Genomic DNA, 18,178 nt, shown 5'->3' with positions numbered 1-18,178 from the left:
ACTTAGCAGCTGTAAACCTTGGGCCAGGCTTTCTCCTTTCTAAGCCTCAGTTTCCTCATCTGTAAGAGGAGAGTGAGATGAATGAGATAACGGGTGTGAAGTCCCTGGCAGAGCCACTGGTAGGGACTCCATAAGCGTTCTCACCCACTGTCCCAGGCGGGGAAAATTCAGCTCATGGCTGGGAAACTTGAGCAAATCCCAGAATGGGATTCAGTTTCTTCTGAGCCCACAGTCTGTGAGGAGCAGTGGATACTTGCTGGACAGTGTCTGCGTGGACTTGCTCTGAGAGTGTATTTGAAAATCTTCACCAGCTTTCTCACTGATGCCCCATAGCGCCATCTAGTGCCAAGAAGTGGAAGGGCCTTCCCCCCTTCCCCTCTCCCTCCGACCAAAGTCCTGTGTGCGCGTGTGGGTTGTGTTTGGAGGCCAGGGGGACTGCACTGTTACAGGATGGTAAGGCTAGGACGCTTGTATCTTTATATTAGTGGAGAACTAATGCTGTTTTTTAATATGCCTAGTCCCTCCACTTCCCTCCTGATAGCTTCTGCCATTCACAGATTCAGTAGGCTGGAGCCCTTAGTTTGAAGGACTTCAAGGCTTCAGGCTAGGGTTGATCCAGGCGAAGTGCCTGGGAAGTACCTAATGCCTCCTAGGTGGTCTTCTGTGCTTGCTCAATAACCCAGAGAAACACAGTCTTTACACACCCTTTATCTTTTTATTGAGGAGAAAGCTTTAGCATACAGAACAATTTCTCATCTTCACAACACAGTAAAACAACAATAACACATTGGTTTCAAATGATTTCTCCCCGGGTCTCTGGGAATCCCTGGGCTGCCCTCATACCCCTGCATGCATACGCCCACCCCCACCCACCCCTCTTTAAACCCAAGAAATAGCCCAAAGCCCATAGTTCCTCTTACAGCTATTGTGGCTGTTAGATCACAATATTGAAGATCTGGGAAAGGAGGGGAAGAGGGTCAAAGGGGAGCCCAAGCTCCCTTGCCACCAGAGGGCCACAAACCAGCTCACTGCTCAACTGTTCTTTCCCTGGCCGAGGCTACATGGGCTCAGGATGAAAAGCACCATGGGAACAGGCAGGGCCTGTGATGTGGGGTCCCTGGAAGCGTGGGTGGAAGGCACCTGTCCTTTGGACTTCTCTGACAGGGACATGGGCAGCAGGGCCAGAATGTTGATTGACCATCAGCAAACAAGAGTCCACAGCTTTGAAGAATGGCAGGCCTCCTTCTGGAACTCTCTCCTGAGAAAATAGCTGAAAAACAGACAAAATTTTCTTTACAAGCTTATTTACTTTTGAACTGGTGGGGATGGGGAAAACCAGGCAATTGACATGTCCAACACATTAGGAGAAAGCTCAAATGTTATTCAGTCTGTGTGATTACATAGGTGGCAGCCATTTTAAATCCTGCTGATCAAGAGCTCACAGATCTCAGCTTTGAAAAGACGTGGCAAGAACACATTAGAAAGAAAGGCAGCAAAGCGTTAAGAGTGTGGCTCATCTGTGTGGTGGGATTCTGAATGTGGCTTTTGGATCCCCATCATTTTCTCTATTTGCCAAATTTTCTATAATGATTATGTAATACTTTTCTACTTGGAGAAGGGAGTAGTAGCCTTTTTAAAAGATAGCAACAGGTTATAGGAACCTGGCTCCACCAATCCCCAGGCTGAGAAATGTGTGAGCAACAGAAGTGCTTCTTACCTCCCACTGATGAATAGAGACCTCACCGGAAACCAGTCGGAGGACTGGGTTTCTGTGACTCCTCTTCCTCCTGCTCCTTTTTCTTGCCTCTGAGCTCAAACTCCTAAGGCTGGGCTGAGGTTATCTGTCAGACTCCAGTGAGGAACAGAGGTTTAATTGACTATGTTTTCTTCCCTCTGGCCACAGACACTTTGGCTGCACTTGCCCAGCCGCCAGGCCCTGTGCAGGAAGGCCAGTGTGGAGGGCAGTTCAGGCCATCAGTGGATCTGGCTGCCATTCTGTGGCCAGAGTGACATAGTATGTACTTTTCACTGCAGAACCGTGTCTTCTGGACCCAAGGCCAGCAGCAGGTCTCTGTGAAGGCCCCTAGGTTAGGACCCAGAAGCCCCAGGAGTTACTAGGAGGCAGTCAACCTCTGAAACCTCACCATCTGCTCAATGCCCAGCATCAGGCTATGGCTTGCCCCTCATGTGAGAGACGTGAGGTCATCCCGGTTGCAAAGCTGCAGGAGGCAGTCTCTGTAGAGAGAACCTTCCTCTCTCCTCTCAGTACTAAGGAGTCCTTCACATTGGAGTTGAAGAGCAGGCTTTGGACCTCTCTCTCTGGCATTCTGGGAAGGAAAGGCCAATTAACCCACCTCTGGAACCCCAAGAATGGCAAATCTTCTGCCAAGACCTGTGGCTGGAGACTGCAGTCCAAGGCCTGGCCAGCGGAGGAGGCCACCATCCCTAAGGAAAGAGTCACTCCTTACAGGGTCAAATTGAGTCGTTGCTGCTGCTTTCTCCTCCTCCTCCTCCCCGGCCTAACTGCCTACCCTTTAGGCAATGTCAAGGAAAGGAGTAGGGCATGGACTATTGGGCTGTGTCCACTAGGGATGCCCAGGAGAGCAGTGAAGTAAGAGGAAAGGGTCCCAGATCTGGCGAGCTCTCAGGCCCTAAGCCCATGGTCTGTGGGAAGGTGGAACCAGCTTGCTCAGTCAGTTGAAGACAGGTCTCAGCTGGGTGATCCACTGGACATGTGGCTTTGCATTCTCTCACTGGGCTAATTGGAGGGGCCTCTTCAGGGCCCTCCTGCTGGAGGGGTGACCTGAAGCAAGTGTAGGCTTCCAGGTACGTTTCTTGATAGCATCCTGCTGTCCACCAATTATACCTACTAAGTGGCTTCAGTGGCTTTAGAAGTTCAGTGGAGCCTGTCCGGGGCAGAGCAGTGAGCCATTGGGTGAAGTCCAGGTTAGCCAGCCAGAGGATGAAACCATAGAACACAGTGTGAATTAACACAGGAAAGGTGAGGGCTTGGAACTAGAGGGGAAATACAAGAGGGTGACCAGTTCATTTATGGGAGCAGGCCCATAAACCTGCTCTCTAGATCCTGGCAGGTATGAGCAGAGTGCACACCGAGAGGAGACCTATCACTGCACCCTCCTTTCCCGAGTGTCACTCCCCAGTCAAGGTCATGGGATGGTCTGGAGTCCTCCAGGTCTTTCGGTTCTGCAGGTCTGTAACTCCCTTAAGTACTGGTCAGTGAATGAGGCAGGTGTGGCAGCGAAAGCAGGGGCAGGGAACACAGTGGAAGGGTGTGTTGTGGGGGAGGGGGCAGCTCACCCCAGCTCTCACACGCGAATACGGCCCCGTGCAGCCCGGTGGCCCCCCTGCCTCGGAGTGAGGCGAAACAGCACTGGGGGACGGCGTCGAATTTGGCGTTGCCCCAGGCGACCTGCGCGGCGAATTAGCGGCGGTGAACTGTAGAATGGTGAATTGGTACCTGGAAGGCCCTCCAGAAGCGGGAGTCGATTCTGGTTCCTGCGTCTGCTGGGCTGTATGATGGGAGGCGACACATCTAGGAAGTTTTCATGATAGTAGCCAGAAGTCTGGGATGAAGCGTTGGCATAGGTGGGCTCCATCTCCATCAGCTCATCCAGGTCATCGTCTTGGGTCTCATCCTCTGTCTCCTGTTCCTGCTCGGGCTCTTGCGCGGGCTCCTGCTCTGGTTCCTGGCGGCCACCCTCATGTTCCTCTTCTTTCTTATCCTTACTCTGATCTTCCTCCTCCTTCTTCCTCTTCTTCCTCATCCCCTCCTCTTCCTCCTCTTCTTTCTCCTCCTCTTCTTCCGCCTCCTCCTCTTCCTCCTCCTCCCCGTCCTCCTCCCCTTTCTGTTTCAGCTCCTTCCTCATCTCTTCCTCCCTCTTCCTCCTCTTCTCCTCCTCCTCCCCCCTGGTCTCTTGCTGGATTGCTCTCACGCGCCTCCGCTGGTCCTTGTTGAGAATCCTGCGCTTGCGTGCCTCTTCATCTTGATCCCCACTGTGGCACTCTTCTCCCTCTTCACCTTCGAGATTACGGTCTGCTGCAAAAGGGAAGAAGATATTGCGAACCCCAGGGAGTGGCATTGGCTTGGGGACACGCACTTTTCTTTCTATCTCCACACACTCGAGTATCAGCTCATCCAGGTCGGCCATTTCAGTTGACCATAAGAGCTCCTTGCGGAAGAACTCTGATAAGCCTTTGAGGAACTGGTTTTGAAGGCGGCAGTCATCCCAAGACAAGAATTGAGCCAGGAACTGAAAAGCATCTGCATAGCTGCCCAGGGTACAGTCTCCCTGCTTGAGCTTGCGGATGGCTTTTTTTGCCACGCTTGGGGGAATGGGGCCACAGAACTGCTTACGGATTTCATCTAGGAAGCGCGGAAAGTTGGCATGCAGGGGGCTTCCTTCCTGGGTGACTGAGACGGCCCATTCCTTGGCTTCACCAGCGAAAAAGGAGATCAGAAAGGCCACCCGCTCAGCGCCCCCGGGGAAATGATCCTCATGGTCGGCTATGAAAGTCTCTAGCTGCATCAAGAATTCAGCCAGGTAGACTGGGTCGCCCGAGAAGGGCTCTATCTCAGGCCGCTCCAGCGGCGGCAGAAGAGGCTGCGGGGGCAGCTCCTTGGCCGGAGACGGGGGCAGCGCCGGCGGGGGTGGACTGGGCATCGGGGGTGGGTCGGTGGGTGCGCCGGAAGTACTGCAATCCTGGATCACGCTAATCAACAGCTCGTCCGGGGCACACTCGGGCTCGGTGCGCGGGGGAGGCCAGCACAGGAAGGGCAGTTCTCCCTCGGGAGCGGCGTCGATCTCACTGAGCGGGAACTCAAAGTTCTCCTCAGAAAGGGCGGGCACCCCGGGGACCGGCCAGCGCATGTAGCTCGAGACATTGCCCCGCAAGGAATTGACCTCGGCCAGGGCTCTGCCGAGCTGAAGGCCCAGATTGGCATTCTCCCCGCGAAGGGCATTTAATTCTTCTCGCAGGGCCACGTTCGCCATGCGGAGGCTATTGAGATTGCCGGCCGCCTCGGACATCAGGACTAGCCGGGGCCCTGGGGCTGCGGGCAGGGGTGGGATGGGGAGATAGGGCCGTGAGAGGAGCCGGGGGCCGCGGCGGGGCGCGCGGGGGGCCGAGCCACACCCACTGGAGCGAGCTCGGAAGGCCTGGCGGCTCCGCCCGGGGCGCGTTACCTCGTCCCGGGGATCGCAAAGGGCGGGCGGCGGCGGGAGCCGGGAGGCGCCAGGCGGAGAAGGCGGGCGGCGAGGCAGCGAGGCGGCAATCGGGCGGGCGGAGGCTGGCGGCGAGGTAGGGAACTGACTGCGGCACGATCTGTCGAGGAAAAATCTTGCGGCTGGCGCGTCCCCGCCTTTTAAGCGCGGCCCGCGCCACCACCCCACCACCCCCGGCAGGGGCGGGTCTTAGGGAACCGCGGGAGCCCACTGGCCGCTGCGTGCCGCCCCCCTCAAACCCCCCCGCCCCCCCGCTTGGCGGCGCCTCTCACTGCCTCTCTCCTTCCCTAGCTGCAGCTAACTCGGGTCGGGAAAATGCGACAGCGACTGCCCACTCGAGGTCGTCATGGCGACAGCCAGTGAACGTGTTCCTCTCCTCGGGCAGGCCCCCGAGTGTAGAGGAGCTGCTTCGCGAGGCGCAGCTCAATCTCCAGAGCCTGTTGCAAGGTACTGAGAGGGAGGGGGGCTGCGGCCAGAGGCCACGGGCCCAGCAGCAGCTAGAGGGAGGCGACGAAGAAAGGACAGGGACCCGCGAGAGAAAAAGCGAGAATAGTAGAAAACCTATTGAAAAACAAAAGACACACTTGCTCTCTTTCACCTTCCAAACTACTGACTCCAAAAGACCCTAATTTTAAGGCTGTTTACACCCCTTGCTCCCCCCTTACTTTTATTCAGTTCACTTGTCTCTGAGGGAAAAGGGACAGAGGCCGAGACAGAGCCATGAGTCAAGTCATTTACAAAGAACACTAGATGAGAGACTCCAAAAATGTGGGTCCACATACCCTCAGGTCTTCTCTTGCCACATCACCCAAGCCTTTGGAATTCTGGCACCTGAAGACAAATGAGGCATCAACAGGGTCTCCCTCTCTGGGCTTCACTCTCTCTGCTTTTGAAATAACCTTGTTCATGTGTCTCCTGGGTCACTCCTGCCTCACCAAGTAAGCCCAATACACAACACTCAGACTTCATCTCATTCCCAATTCCCAACTCAGTGTCTTTGAGGTATTCTGATGAGCACCTTGTACACAAAGCTGGGTCCACACAACCAGAGAAACAGCCCAGTCATAACACCTGAGCAGTCAGACTGCTTGCACCAGGTGGAGTGAGAAAACCCATACTTTGAAATCAGACAGAGCCAGAATCTGGTTTGAATCCCACACCTAACTAGCTGTGTGACCTCATGCATATTACCCAACCTCTCTGAGCTTCAGATTAGTCAGTCATCTTCCAAATGGGGATTCCAGTTCCCCACATGGCAGAATTTTGTGAGAACTAAAAATAGGGTGTTCCTAAACCAGTTAGCAACGGTATCTGGCAGCTGGGTAAAATGATACTGATAAAATGCAACATCAGCTCCTGATTGGTGTCCTTTGGAACTCAGGCTGATCTAGACACAATGTTAAAATTAAGGTAAAAGAAAAAAACAATGTGGTCCCTAATAGATCTTACAATATGACAAACATACACATTGACCAGTGGGATTTATCCGGTGTAAGTGGCAAGAGGATTAAAACTCAAGGCTATGAGAGAAACTCAGGGTGCTACAAATATCTGGATGGAGATTACAAGGGGCATGCATATATCAGAATTCACTGAACTGCACACTGAAGATTTGTGTACTTTACTGTAGGTAAATTAGATCTCAAGAAAAAAAAAATACAAATAAAACCCCAGTGCTAGTCACAAGCTCCTTATACCCTCCAGGCACTCATTGTCCCACTCGAGGCTCTTTTCCAAGCAGAGAAGCCCTTCCTCCCTCTTTCTCACTCCAATCCTTAGACTTTCTTCCAAGTTCTATACTTGCTGACTCCAAGAAGACCTTTAACGCTAGTTCTTCAGTTTGCATCATTCCCTCCCTAAGCAGTCATACAAGGCCCTTTGTACCGTCTAGCTCAAAAGGACTTGTATAGTTCTGAACTGATTTTCCTTTCACTTACTCATTTGTTCATTCACTCATTCTTCTGCTAATCCCAGGTATATATTTTGTCCACCTAACCAGACTGGGCTTCTCAGTGTAAAAGATCACATCTCTTAGAACTCTCAGGTTTCTGGGAGCACCTGGCGTAGGGCTGCATCTGCAAGAGGGCACGTGTTGAATGAACATTAAAAGCAAAAAGAGGTCTTACCAGCTGTCATTTATGCATTACCAACAAAGGCTAACTTTTATGGAGAATAGAAAACTTCAGAGTGGCCACCCAACTGGACAACAGCCATGACCCCCACCTCCCTGCCAGGGCAGTGGCAAGCTTAGAGAAGCAAGATTCCAAGGGACACCGTGAGCCTTGTGTTCTGATGAGAGGAGCCGCCATGCAGAAAGAGTCAGTGTGCTCTGTGTTACCGCCATGGGCAGAATGAGGACAGGTGGGTGGAAACCTAGGGGGAGGTGGATTTCACCTCAAGATAAGGAAGAACTTTCCATATGCCTGCCAGCCCCAACTGTCCTTGGATGGAATGAGCCACCTTGGGAGGAAGGCTGCTTCCCTTCTCTGCAGGCAGGTGTGTGCGGAGGCTGAAGAAACACCTGGAAGGGCTGCTGAGGAGGAAACGGGAGCCTAGAATGAAACATTGGGCCAGAGAACCCTCGAGGCCCCTCCTGACTCCAAGTTTCTATGATTCTTCAAGTCTCTGTTCAAATGTGCAAGCTCTGACTGTTGGTTCTTTAGCCTCACTTCCTTCCTTCATTCATTGAATCCATCACTTAAATAAAACCCATTCAAACCTTCTGCATCCTTCTTATTCCCTGACAATGCCCTAAACTTCTCTTTCTCCTCTGCCACTACCTCTGCCTTCCCTCTCTTTCACCTTAGCCCCACTGGAACTGACATCGCCCCCCCACCACAGTGGGGCTAAGGTGCAGGGAACCAAGCCCTTAGAGGCTGAGGTAAGAGTTCTCGGCATCCAAGGGAAACTTCTACATTGGACTTTCCAAGGCATATTTCTTTGTGCTTCACACAGGTCATGTCCCTGGAAGGGTTGCGTAAAAACCTAGAGAGCTGCAGGGCTTCAAAGAGAGGGCCTTGGAGCAAAGAGTGGCCAAAGGCATCTGCATCCTGAGCCTCTTCCCTGAGTTGAACACTTACCATGGGGGCCATGGAGACAAACGCTTAGTCCCTGAACCAGCACAACTCAAATCCATTGACTCTCTTTTCTCCTCGTAGGAAGTAGGCATTTTTTCCATTCCTGAATCCAGAGGCTCAGACGCTGGGAACTAACTTAAACAATGTGAGTCGGACCTGGCAGCTAGAGCAGGAGCCCCCAGCCCGGCGCTTGGCCGTGGCTCCCTAGAGTGTGTATCCACTGTGCTGTTTTTCAGAAGACTATGAGGAACAGTACTCGGAGGCCAGACTTCTGGGGCAGACCTTCCGCTCTGCTGATGAGGCCCCTGAGCCCACCCCCAGCCCAAGGCTCCAGTCTGCCAGGCGTCTGGAGTTTGTACTGATGGTGAGTTGCCTCTTCCCCGACCTGGGAGAGCCAGCATGCAGAGCTTGCCCCACGCCCTTTGACGGGGGACCTGAAACAATTTTCATTACCCACTGGAAGCTGCTACTTACCTCTGCTCACCAGCAGAGCCATCCCGAGGCCCCACTGAGGTGGGCCCTGCACAGCAGGCATCTGGCCTGGCAGCCTATCCATGCTTTCCTGCCTCCCAGATGAAGCCTCTGACCACCCTGCCTAGACAGCCATCCTGTGGGCACAGCTCATCTCCAGTTGGAAGCACACCCTTCCCATCACCTTCTTTCCCAACAGCCCACAAAATGGCAGCTGAGCGAGGATGAGACTACCATGCAGGGTGTGAGGGCCCCTGAGGCCTCCCCGAGCCTGCCTACCACAGCCGACAAGCAAGCTGCCTGGAATAGCCCCTTTTCTCTGCCCATCCTAGAGGAGAAGCGGTGGCTTCAGTCTTGTCCCACACACTCTGACATCGTGCCCATCAACGTCTCCGGTAGAGTTGCTTAGCATCACCTCTGTTCGCTTCCCTCCATGCCAACTATAGATCATCCTGTCCAAATGCACTGGGTGCTGGGGGAGGGAGCAAGACTTTCTTTGCTACTGGCTCACCCCGCACTGTCAAGGTCGTGGATCTCACCAGGGAATGGAGGCATGCTCTTTCTTCACTTTCTACTGGCCCTGCCATGCTAACTGAGACCATTTGATGGCAAAGGAAACTCTCTTACCAGAAAACTCTAAAACTTTATGAATTTGTGTGCTCTTTGGAGCATTGTGGAAACTTAGAGTGTATGAGTTATGTTTGGTTTGGGGAAAGAAAACTTGTGCCAGAAGCTGGGTTTTGAGCACACAGATAGGAGTTTCAGGGGACGTGTGGGGTTCAGGGTGCTGGTGGTAAATAGTAAGATCAGACACAGAGCACAGACCAAGGGCCTTGCAGCACTTTGAGTGGTCACTCCATCTCCTAGTGGGGGTGGGCCGCCTCCTATTGTGTAAGATCAAAGAGGAACCCGGTACTACCTTGAGATGGGAAAAATACTGTACACAGCTCAGCTGGCTTTTTCTCTGGGGACATGTGGAACCCTCTGCCATGCCCATTATTAATTCATTCACCACACTTCACCAGCTATAAGTGGAAGAGGAGGAAGGTCAACCATTTCAGGAGATAGGGCCAACAACTTGATGAGATCAAGACCTCCTAACCCAAGGGGACCGGAGGCACCCTGTGAGCCAGCATTGGCCTGTGGTATGCTGGAAAAAGTTGATGAAGATGATAAGGACAGCTCTGGCCACAGGTGGTGATACTCCCTAGATATGAGGTCATCTGATGCCACTGGTGTCATCTCAGGAAATCAGAGGCAGGAAACAGCTCAGAGCCTCAGGAGATATACTCAGAAGTGTGAGGGCCGAAAGGAAAAGCTCACAAAGTGATGGTGGGCACTTTGTTTTTGAACTTCTACCTTGCCCTCAATGGGGCTGGCCCTGTGTTTTGTCCACAGAGCCACTTACTGGGGAGGGGGGTACCTATGTGTCCATGGGACTGAGAGGGGAGGGTTTGGTTAGCCAGCCGCTGAAAGAGAGACAGTGGTGGGAAGCGGCAAACTTCACTCCACTGCCCTCACCCTGTCCCTGCCCTGGCAACTCCATAGAAGCAAAGACTGAGCCGGTGCTTTGAGAAAAGTAGATCTCAGTCACCACGCAGGGTGAACTTTGATCAAACATGATCAGGGGGCTGGAGGGCAGGTTATCTGACTGCTTCCTGGATGCCGGGATGGGGCAATTTCTTGGAGATACTCATTGGCCCAAGTTAAAGCATTCTCTGAGAAAAGATTGCAATCAAACAACATCTAGTCTCAACCTGTCTCTCCACTTCAGGGGTTCTCACCCCAGGTTGTACATCTGAACAATCACCTGGGGAGTCTGAGAAAATGCTTCTACCTGGGCCATATTCCCAGAGTGTTAAGTGTTCTGAGATGGGGTCCAGTTGTTAGAGTTTCAAAAGCCACCCAGTTTATTTCAATATAAAACCAGGATTGAAAACCACAGCTCTCCACCACCTAAGACTCACAGGTGACCCCAGAGTGGACCTCTGAAATTCAGCATGCATGCTTTGGAGCTGCGGGTGCCCAGGGCCTAGATGGGAGGGATGGGGAAGAAGGGTCACCTGCCTGAATGCTATTCATTCTCATCGCTACTGCCATCATCCCTTCTGTCTACCTCAGGCCAGTTTCTACCATACTGTGAACAGAAACCAGGATGCACCCAAGTGTCTTTATTTTGGCTACAGGGCAGCAGTTTGATAAACATGCAAGTTTGCGACACTCGTTGTTTAACACAGAGACAGCCGTGAACCCCAAGTCTACCCTGAGGCGGAGGAGGACCATTATTGGATTCTCTAACTATTCCCAGCGAGACCAAGGTGACCCCACCATAGCTGATCCCCCAAACCTTTTCCCTTGCTCACTCTTACCATTTCTGCAACCCAAGTGTTATTGCTGTGACAGAGAACAGGAGTGATTGGGGGAGAGGGGGACTTTGGACATCTTGAAAAAGGCAATATATTAATAGTAATTAAGGATAACCAAAAGCCTTTTGTAAAGGGCAGCAACTGAAAATGGACAGGAGATCTCTAGGCTAATAAATTTGTTATGTTATTGTTTCCCATTATAAGTAGAATATAGCTCTATATGTCAACTTTAGGCGGATGAAGAAGGAAATCATCACTAAAAGTAGCATCTTCACAAAATCATTACTGCCATTAAATGAATGCCATCCAAAGAACACAGACCAGAGAAATGTGAATACAAATTCTGGCCTCTCCACTTCCTAACTGTGAGGCCTTAGCCAAGTTCCCTAACCTCTTTAAGCCTCGGCTTCTTCATCTGTGAATGGGGATGATGGTTCCAACCCATGGAGTGGTCGTGAGGATTAGAGTTATTGTATGTAATTTTCCTACCATGTGCCCAGTACATAGTATGTGTTCAGCAAACAGTGGCAGTTATTATAAATTATCATAAGAGTAGTCATCTTCATCGTCATCCTCATAACAGTAATAATTGTTATGTATATGAGAAAACCTTTGGGGGTTTTCAACATCTGAATGGTTTCCTCACATTGTAAGTTATCCTCACTTTCTCCTGTTGCCAATCTAAAAAGCCAAGAATGCAACCGAACTGAACTTTTCAGCTGTGGCATACTCCCACTGTGCTGCTGGAACTGAAGGTCACACTGCTGTCCTTTATCAGTTTGAAAGCCTCTGCTCTCATCTCTGGGGAGGTGAATGCTGAGGGCTGTGGTGGCTTCCTGAGCCTGGGGTGAAAACCTGGGGGAAAAAAAACCATGGCTGTCCCACATGCTACTTCAGCTCTGAAAGGCATATTCAAAGCTGGAAAGTCAGAGATGTACGTATGTCCCCTCCGTCTTGAACCTCCCTCCTATGGCTGATTCATGTTGATGTATATCAAAAATCAAACCAATGTTGTAAAGCAATCATCCTTCAATTTAAAAAAAAAAAAAATATATATATATATATATATATTTTTTTTTTTTTAAAAGCTGGAAAGTCTTTGGCAGCCCTCTGGACAATTCAAGGGCACCCTGTGACTCACTGTGTGGTGATGGGTAAGGACTCAACTTCCCCAGCATCCTCACCTATGGAAAGGAAGAACCAAGGAATTCTGACCAAGCTATTGGCAAATGCTTCTTGACAAAAAATCGGTGATTCCGTCTCTTTGGTGACAGCTGCTGCTGGAGGATCCCTAACCACTCCACTAACATTCTGTGTTTGCCTCCTCCAGGTCACAGCAACAGCCCAGCAGGCAGTGTGGCCCGCTCTACCACCTCAGACATCAGGCCCAGCCATTCAGTTCCAGAAAGTGTTCATGGAAGAGTTGCACTCGGTCAGGAAGCTCGGTTCCCAAATCTCACCTCACCAGTACTAAGAAATCCTTCTAGTCATCCGGAAGAACCTGTCCAGGCATGGGGTGCCACAAAACCCCCTGGAATGGAGAGCATGGGGATGGTGTACAGCATTCCTGGTTCTTGCAATGGACCAACAGAATCGACATTCTCTGCTTCCCGGAAGGGGGATGCTTTTACCTATGTGACTCCAAGTGCCACTGCTCAGAGCAGTCAAGTCAATGAAAATGGAAAAAATCCTTCCTCTGGGAATTCTTGGGTCTCTCTGCACACACTGCCACCTCTTGTTCCTAAGGAGGCTGCTACCCTCTTTGTCACTCGTGATAGCCCAGCAGGGTGCAGTGGGCCTGCCGGCCACTCTCAGCATCCTACTCAACGAAGCCAAGTATCAGAACGACCCTCCAAGATTGGCCTTCTGACCGGTGGTACCTCAAGGCTGGAGACAGGCCCAGGCGGGGCCAGCAGGTTCCGGGAGCGGTCACTGTCTGTACCCACAGATACAGGTACCATGGATGTGGACTATGAGGAGGAGCAGAAGGCCAGTGAAGCCTGTGCCCTACCTTATGCCAGTACGAGTTCTGAGGGCAGTAACAGTGCTGACAACATTGCCTCCCTCAGTGCCCAACAGGAGGCCCATCACAGAAGGCAGAGGTCCAAGAGCATCTCACTCAAAAAGGCCAAGAAGAAGCCTTCCCCTCCGACTCGCAGTGTCTCACTGGTCAAAGATGAACCAGTCCTCTTGCCGGAAGGTGGGTCAGTACTACCCAAGGACCAGAGGCCCAGGAGCCTTTGTCTCTCCTTGGAACACCAAGGACATCACTCATCCCACCCAGATACTCAGGGTCACCCAGCTGTGCCAACCTTCAAAGACCCAGAAAGTACACAATTCGCCCATCACTGGTATCTTACTGACTGGAAGTCTGGTGACACCTACCAATCCTTGTCCAGCTCCAGCACTGCCACTGGCACCACAGTCATTGAGTGCACCCAAGTTCAGGGCAGCTCAGAGTCTCTTGCCTCCCCTTCCACTTCCAGAGCCACGACACCTTCTCAACTTTCCATCGAGGTGGAGGCCAGGGAGGTATCCTCTCCAGGAAGGCCTGCTGGGCTGATGTCACCCTCCAGTGGATACTCCAGCCAGTCAGAGACACCAACACCCACTGTCTCCATGTCATTGACCCTGGGCCACTTGCCCCCTCCAAGCAGCAGTGTCCGGGTGCGTCCAGTGGTACCTGAGAGGAAGTCATCACTACCCCCAACATCACCAATGGAGAAAATGTCCAAGTCACGGCTATCGTTTGACCTCCCATTGACCTCTTCAACCAACCTGGATCTGTCTGGAATGAGTATCTCAATCCGAAGCAGAAACAAGGTGAGCCAGCATCATTCAGATACAAATTTGGGGGCCAAGCTGGCCCAGAAAACTAGCCCCAACCAGCCAATCATGCCCATGGTTACTCAGTCTGACTTACGTTCTGTTCGCCTGAGGTCAGTCAGCAAGTCTGAGCTGGAAGATGACATTGAGAGCCCTGACTATGCCGAGGAGTCAGGAGCTGAAGTCTTCACCTTGCCAGAGAGGAAGATGAAACCTCCCATAGCTGAGAAGCCCCCTCTGGCCCGAAGGCCTCCAAGCTTAGTCCACAAGCCACCATCTGTCCCCGAGGAGTACCCACTAACTTCGCCTACCTTGGCTATGACTCCTAAGAGCTCAATTCAGCACATAAGGCCACTCCCTCAAGATATCTACACAGTGGTGCGGAAATCAAAGTCCTCCAGCTTCCCTGAGAGCAGAAGCCCAGGGGAGTCCACAGCACCCTCATCTCTTGTTTTCATGCCTTTTTCCAGTTCCTCTGGTGCTTTCTTCTCAGGAACACAGCAACCTCCCCAGGGAAGTATGGAGGATGAGGGCCCTAAGGGGAGAGCCCTGCCTGAAAGAATTAGCCTCCAGAGCCAAGAAGAAGCTGAGAAAAAGAAAGGCAAGATTCCACCTCCTGTACCAAAAAAGCCCAGTGTGCTGTACCTGCCTGTCACTTCACCCATGGCTCAAGCAGAGGCCTATGTGACTGAGCCAAGACTGCCCCTCAGCCCCATCATCACCCTGGAGGAAGATGCCAAGTGTCTCCCAACTGATGACCACCTGCCATCTGCTGGTACAAGGATGACCTCAATGCCACAGTCCAACAGTGAAAGGGAAGCAAGTCCTCCAGGTTAGTAAAATGTCTGTGGGCTTTTCCTTTCAATCCCAGAAGAGACAAGAGTGAGGATGGGGTGCCAGAGGCAGAAGCAAATGCCCCCAGATAGTGAGCCTGATCCCAGGGCAACCAAATCAAGAGTGGACACCGCTTGAGGTTTGAGTTACTCTAAATTGGTCTCACTGCCCTTGGGGTCAGGACTGATCCGGGGGTTGGGGGGATCTCCACAGCGATCAGTGGAGTATGGGACAGTATGAAACAGTCTACGCTGGAACACCCAGTGGTGAGCTAATGAAATCAAACTAGGTCTCAGTACCCTAAGACCTTAGGAACCCATCTTCCTCCTCAGGCAGGCATCTCCTGCCCTAGGAACCGCCTCTCCATCTCACTTGACAGCACTTTTCACCAGCTTCCACTAAATTTAGTTTCATGCATGGGACTAAGTACCCTCCCAGTCTGAGTTCAAGTGCCATGGCAGACTGGCGGGCTTCAAGCAGTGTAATATATTACCACCAGCAGCTTCTCAGTGTTTTCTAGAGGAAAAGGGGCTCACTTTCTTGGATGGTTTGAGCCTATCTCCGCCTGGAACCATAAGACCAAGCTAGATGATATTTCATATCCTTTCAGGTTTTTTTTTTTTTTTCCTTGTCTCTTTTTGCTTTAACTGTGGTAAAATACATATAATGTAAAATTTACCATCTTAACCATTTTGAGGGCTTCCAGGTGGCACTAATGGTAAAGAACCTGCCTGCCAATGCAGGAGACATAAGAGATATGCGTTCAATGACTGGGTCAGTAAGATCCCCTGGAGATGGAAATGGCAAGCCACTCCCAGTATTCTTGCCTGGAGAATTCCATGGACAGAGGAGCCTGGTGTGCTCTAGTCCATAGGGTTGCAAACAGTCGGACATGACTGAAGCAACTTAGTATGCATGCAACCATTTTTAAGTGCACGGTTCAGTAGGTGTTAAGCACATGTATAGTGTTGTGCAACCGTCACCACCATCCATCTCCAGAACTCTCTACATCTTGCAAAATTAAAGTCAGTACCCACAACAATAACTCCCCATCATCCTCTCCCCCCAACCCCTGGCAGCGACTCTTCTACTTTCTGTCTCTATGAATTTGACTCCTATAGGGACCACATATAAGTGGAATTATATAGTATTTGTCTTTTGATGACTGGCTATTTCATTTAACATAATGTCCTCCAGGCTCATCTGTGTTTCTCATCCTTTCTGAAACCCTTAACACAAACATCAAAATCTTATGGCCTTCCTTAAGCTGATTTGGATTTTCAACATAAATTAAATCATTGTAACTAAAACAAGCAAACAAGTCAAACCACAGGTAATTTTAGAATCTGCTTCCTCAAACTTCACAGGCTCCCTCTGAGATTCAGATAGGTCCCACTTCCACCCACTGGTTGAGTCATTGCTTTAGATTGTTCTCAGTGCCTTGAGTTTTAAGAATCATCCATTTAAAACAAGAGAATGCTCAGGCAACCTAAGCATTGTTGTAATGGAAAAGGCATGAGAAAACAGGGAGCCAGGCTGGTCTTCATCACTCCCTCCACATTGTGCAGGCCAAATCACTAACCTTGGGAACATCTTGTTTTCTGCAGAATGGAGACAAGTTTTTGCCCTGCTTCCCTCCCAGAGTTGCTCTGAACATCAGATGAAATACATCTGAGAATGTGCTTTGTCCTAATGATTGTGGTCAAAGTAATTCTTTCTGGTTTTTATGCCTAGGGAGTTCAATGGAACCAAGCACCGAAGAAAAAAGTGTAATCAGTGATAAAACAGCCGAGTGGATTGCAGAAGATGATGATGATGTGTTTGTGGCTTCACGTACAACTGAAGATTTATTTACTGTGATCCACAGGTCTGGACCAATTTCTTTAATTCCCCTTATAATTGCCTTCCCTCCTTATACCAGAAGAAAAACTGCTACCTCTAAGCATTAGATTGGAAACTGGAGACTAAGTTCAGATGTCCACGTATGTGAACACAGTCCAGGGCCTCACATCTCTGATTCACTGACATCTTCGGGTGAAGTGGAGGAGGGGCAGGCAGGGAAGGGAGGACCAGGTGCGGAATGAGAGGCCCCTCGTCTCTTAGCAACCACATGGCCTATTGTGGCTCCATCTGCTCTCTCACAGCTCTGCCTACAGTCAGAGACATTTAACCCTTCATAGAATTCCTGTACCAAAAAAAAAAAAAATCAAAAAGTGAAGTGGGACACCAGGCTGAGCATCAAAGCAGAAACTTAGCCAAAGGATGACCACACAGGGACCCAGTTATAGGCAAAGAATGACCACAGGGGGACCCAGTTATTGGACTGGGGCACAAAGCAGGGATTCAATGGTGAGGAAACTGGAAAGAGCCCAGTTATTGGAGTTGGAGCACAAGTTCAGAACAGGATCAGCTCCCAGGCTGTCTTGATTCAGAGTCACTGAGCTACTAGCCTTGACTCCTGAAATTCTTCCTTGGTCCCAGAACCTGGGCAGGACTGAGCCTGCAGGCCCAGGCCCAGTGACTCCAGATGTGGGGACTGAAAGGAGTATAGGGACAGGGGACCAGACGAGGAACTCTGAGGACTTAGCAGAGAGAGAGAAAGCTGGTAGGTACAACTGCTCGCAAAGCTGTTGCATGGAAGTTCCCAGGTCATGTCACTGACACTCGTGACACTATATGAAGCATTAGGAAATGTTTGCACATGAATTCACTGAAAGCACACTTTCTTTTATTTAGGTCCAAAAGAAAGCTGCTTGGCTGGAAGGAACCTGGTGAGACCTTTGCTGGCAGCAGCAGACCGAGTTCCCACTCACCAGTAAGGAACCCACCTGAGTCTCCAGTCAGTGAGTTGGCTGCCTCTGCAGGGTCAAGCGGCAGTGCCAACCTAGATGCTGGCAGAAATGATGATTTCAAGGCCTTGCTACAGAAGAAGGGAAGCAAGGCAACTCCAAGGTCCCGCCCCTCAGCAGCCGAACTGCTGAAGACCACTAACCCACTGGCTCGGCGAATTATTGCACAATTTTCAAAAGACTACAAAACCCCTGATAACCCCAGTACCTAAGCCCTGGGTTCAGCAAACAAGGTTTAGTTACTAAACTTGAGTAGAGAAGGGGGAAGAGGAAAAGAAGGTTTTGAAAAAGAACATAACAAAAAAGCCTGCATTTCTTTGACATTAACTTACACTCTGGACAGCAGGAGAGAGGCCACATCTAGAACTAAATTTATCAGGCACTTTAATCATCTTCAGACATTTTACATTTTCATACTTCAAATCTTGCCATTACTGAGTACCGATTTTCTCCCCCCAGTGGTATGCACTTAGAAGAAATTCTCAGATGCAAGGGCACATGTGCCATCTTTT

At 50.8% G+C, this 18,178-nt stretch overlaps 2 protein-coding genes across 4 annotated transcripts in view; one reads left to right on the top strand and one right to left on the bottom strand.

Moving 5' to 3' along the window:
- Positions 1-17,878, top strand: part of NHSL2 (NHS like 2) — a 288,706-nt gene extending 270,828 nt beyond the window's left edge. Inside the window, exons 2-8 of the mRNA XM_052663239.1 lie at positions 5,535-5,690; positions 8,557-8,684; positions 8,991-9,186; positions 10,978-11,109; positions 12,488-14,815; positions 16,552-16,684; positions 17,554-17,878. Coding sequence (XP_052519199.1) covers positions 5,535-5,690; positions 8,557-8,684; positions 8,991-9,186; positions 10,978-11,109; positions 12,488-14,815; positions 16,552-16,684; positions 17,554-17,878 — 3,398 coding nt within the window. The remainder of the gene's footprint in view (positions 1-5,534; positions 5,691-8,556; positions 8,685-8,990; positions 9,187-10,977; positions 11,110-12,487; positions 14,816-16,551; positions 16,685-17,553) is intronic.
- Positions 893-5,340, bottom strand: RTL5 (retrotransposon Gag like 5). 3 transcript variants are annotated; one of them, XR_008201589.1, is made up of 2 exons: positions 1,718-5,340; positions 893-1,270 (listed from the first exon to the last, which is right to left on the bottom strand). XR_008201589.1 is itself a non-coding variant. In XM_052663240.1 (2 exons), the coding sequence occupies exon 1, from the start codon at positions 5,046-5,048 to the stop codon at positions 3,327-3,329; it is 1,722 nt and encodes a 573-aa protein (XP_052519200.1). In that variant the 5' UTR covers positions 5,049-5,340; the 3' UTR covers positions 893-1,270; positions 3,319-3,326. The 3 variants fall into 3 exon arrangements, 1 of the variants encoding a protein (XP_052519200.1); XR_008201590.1 differs by having other exon boundaries at positions 1,744-5,340; XM_052663240.1 differs by having other exon boundaries at positions 3,319-5,340.
- Positions 17,879-18,178: the final 300 nt, after the last annotated feature.

Source organism: Budorcas taxicolor, chromosome X (genome assembly GCF_023091745.1).
Source record: "Budorcas taxicolor isolate Tak-1 chromosome X, Takin1.1, whole genome shotgun sequence".
NCBI classification, from domain to species: Eukaryota; Metazoa; Chordata; class Mammalia; order Artiodactyla; family Bovidae; genus Budorcas; species Budorcas taxicolor.
The sequence above is the reverse complement of the archived record's forward strand: the minus strand, read 5'-3'. Positions and strand labels throughout refer to the sequence as shown.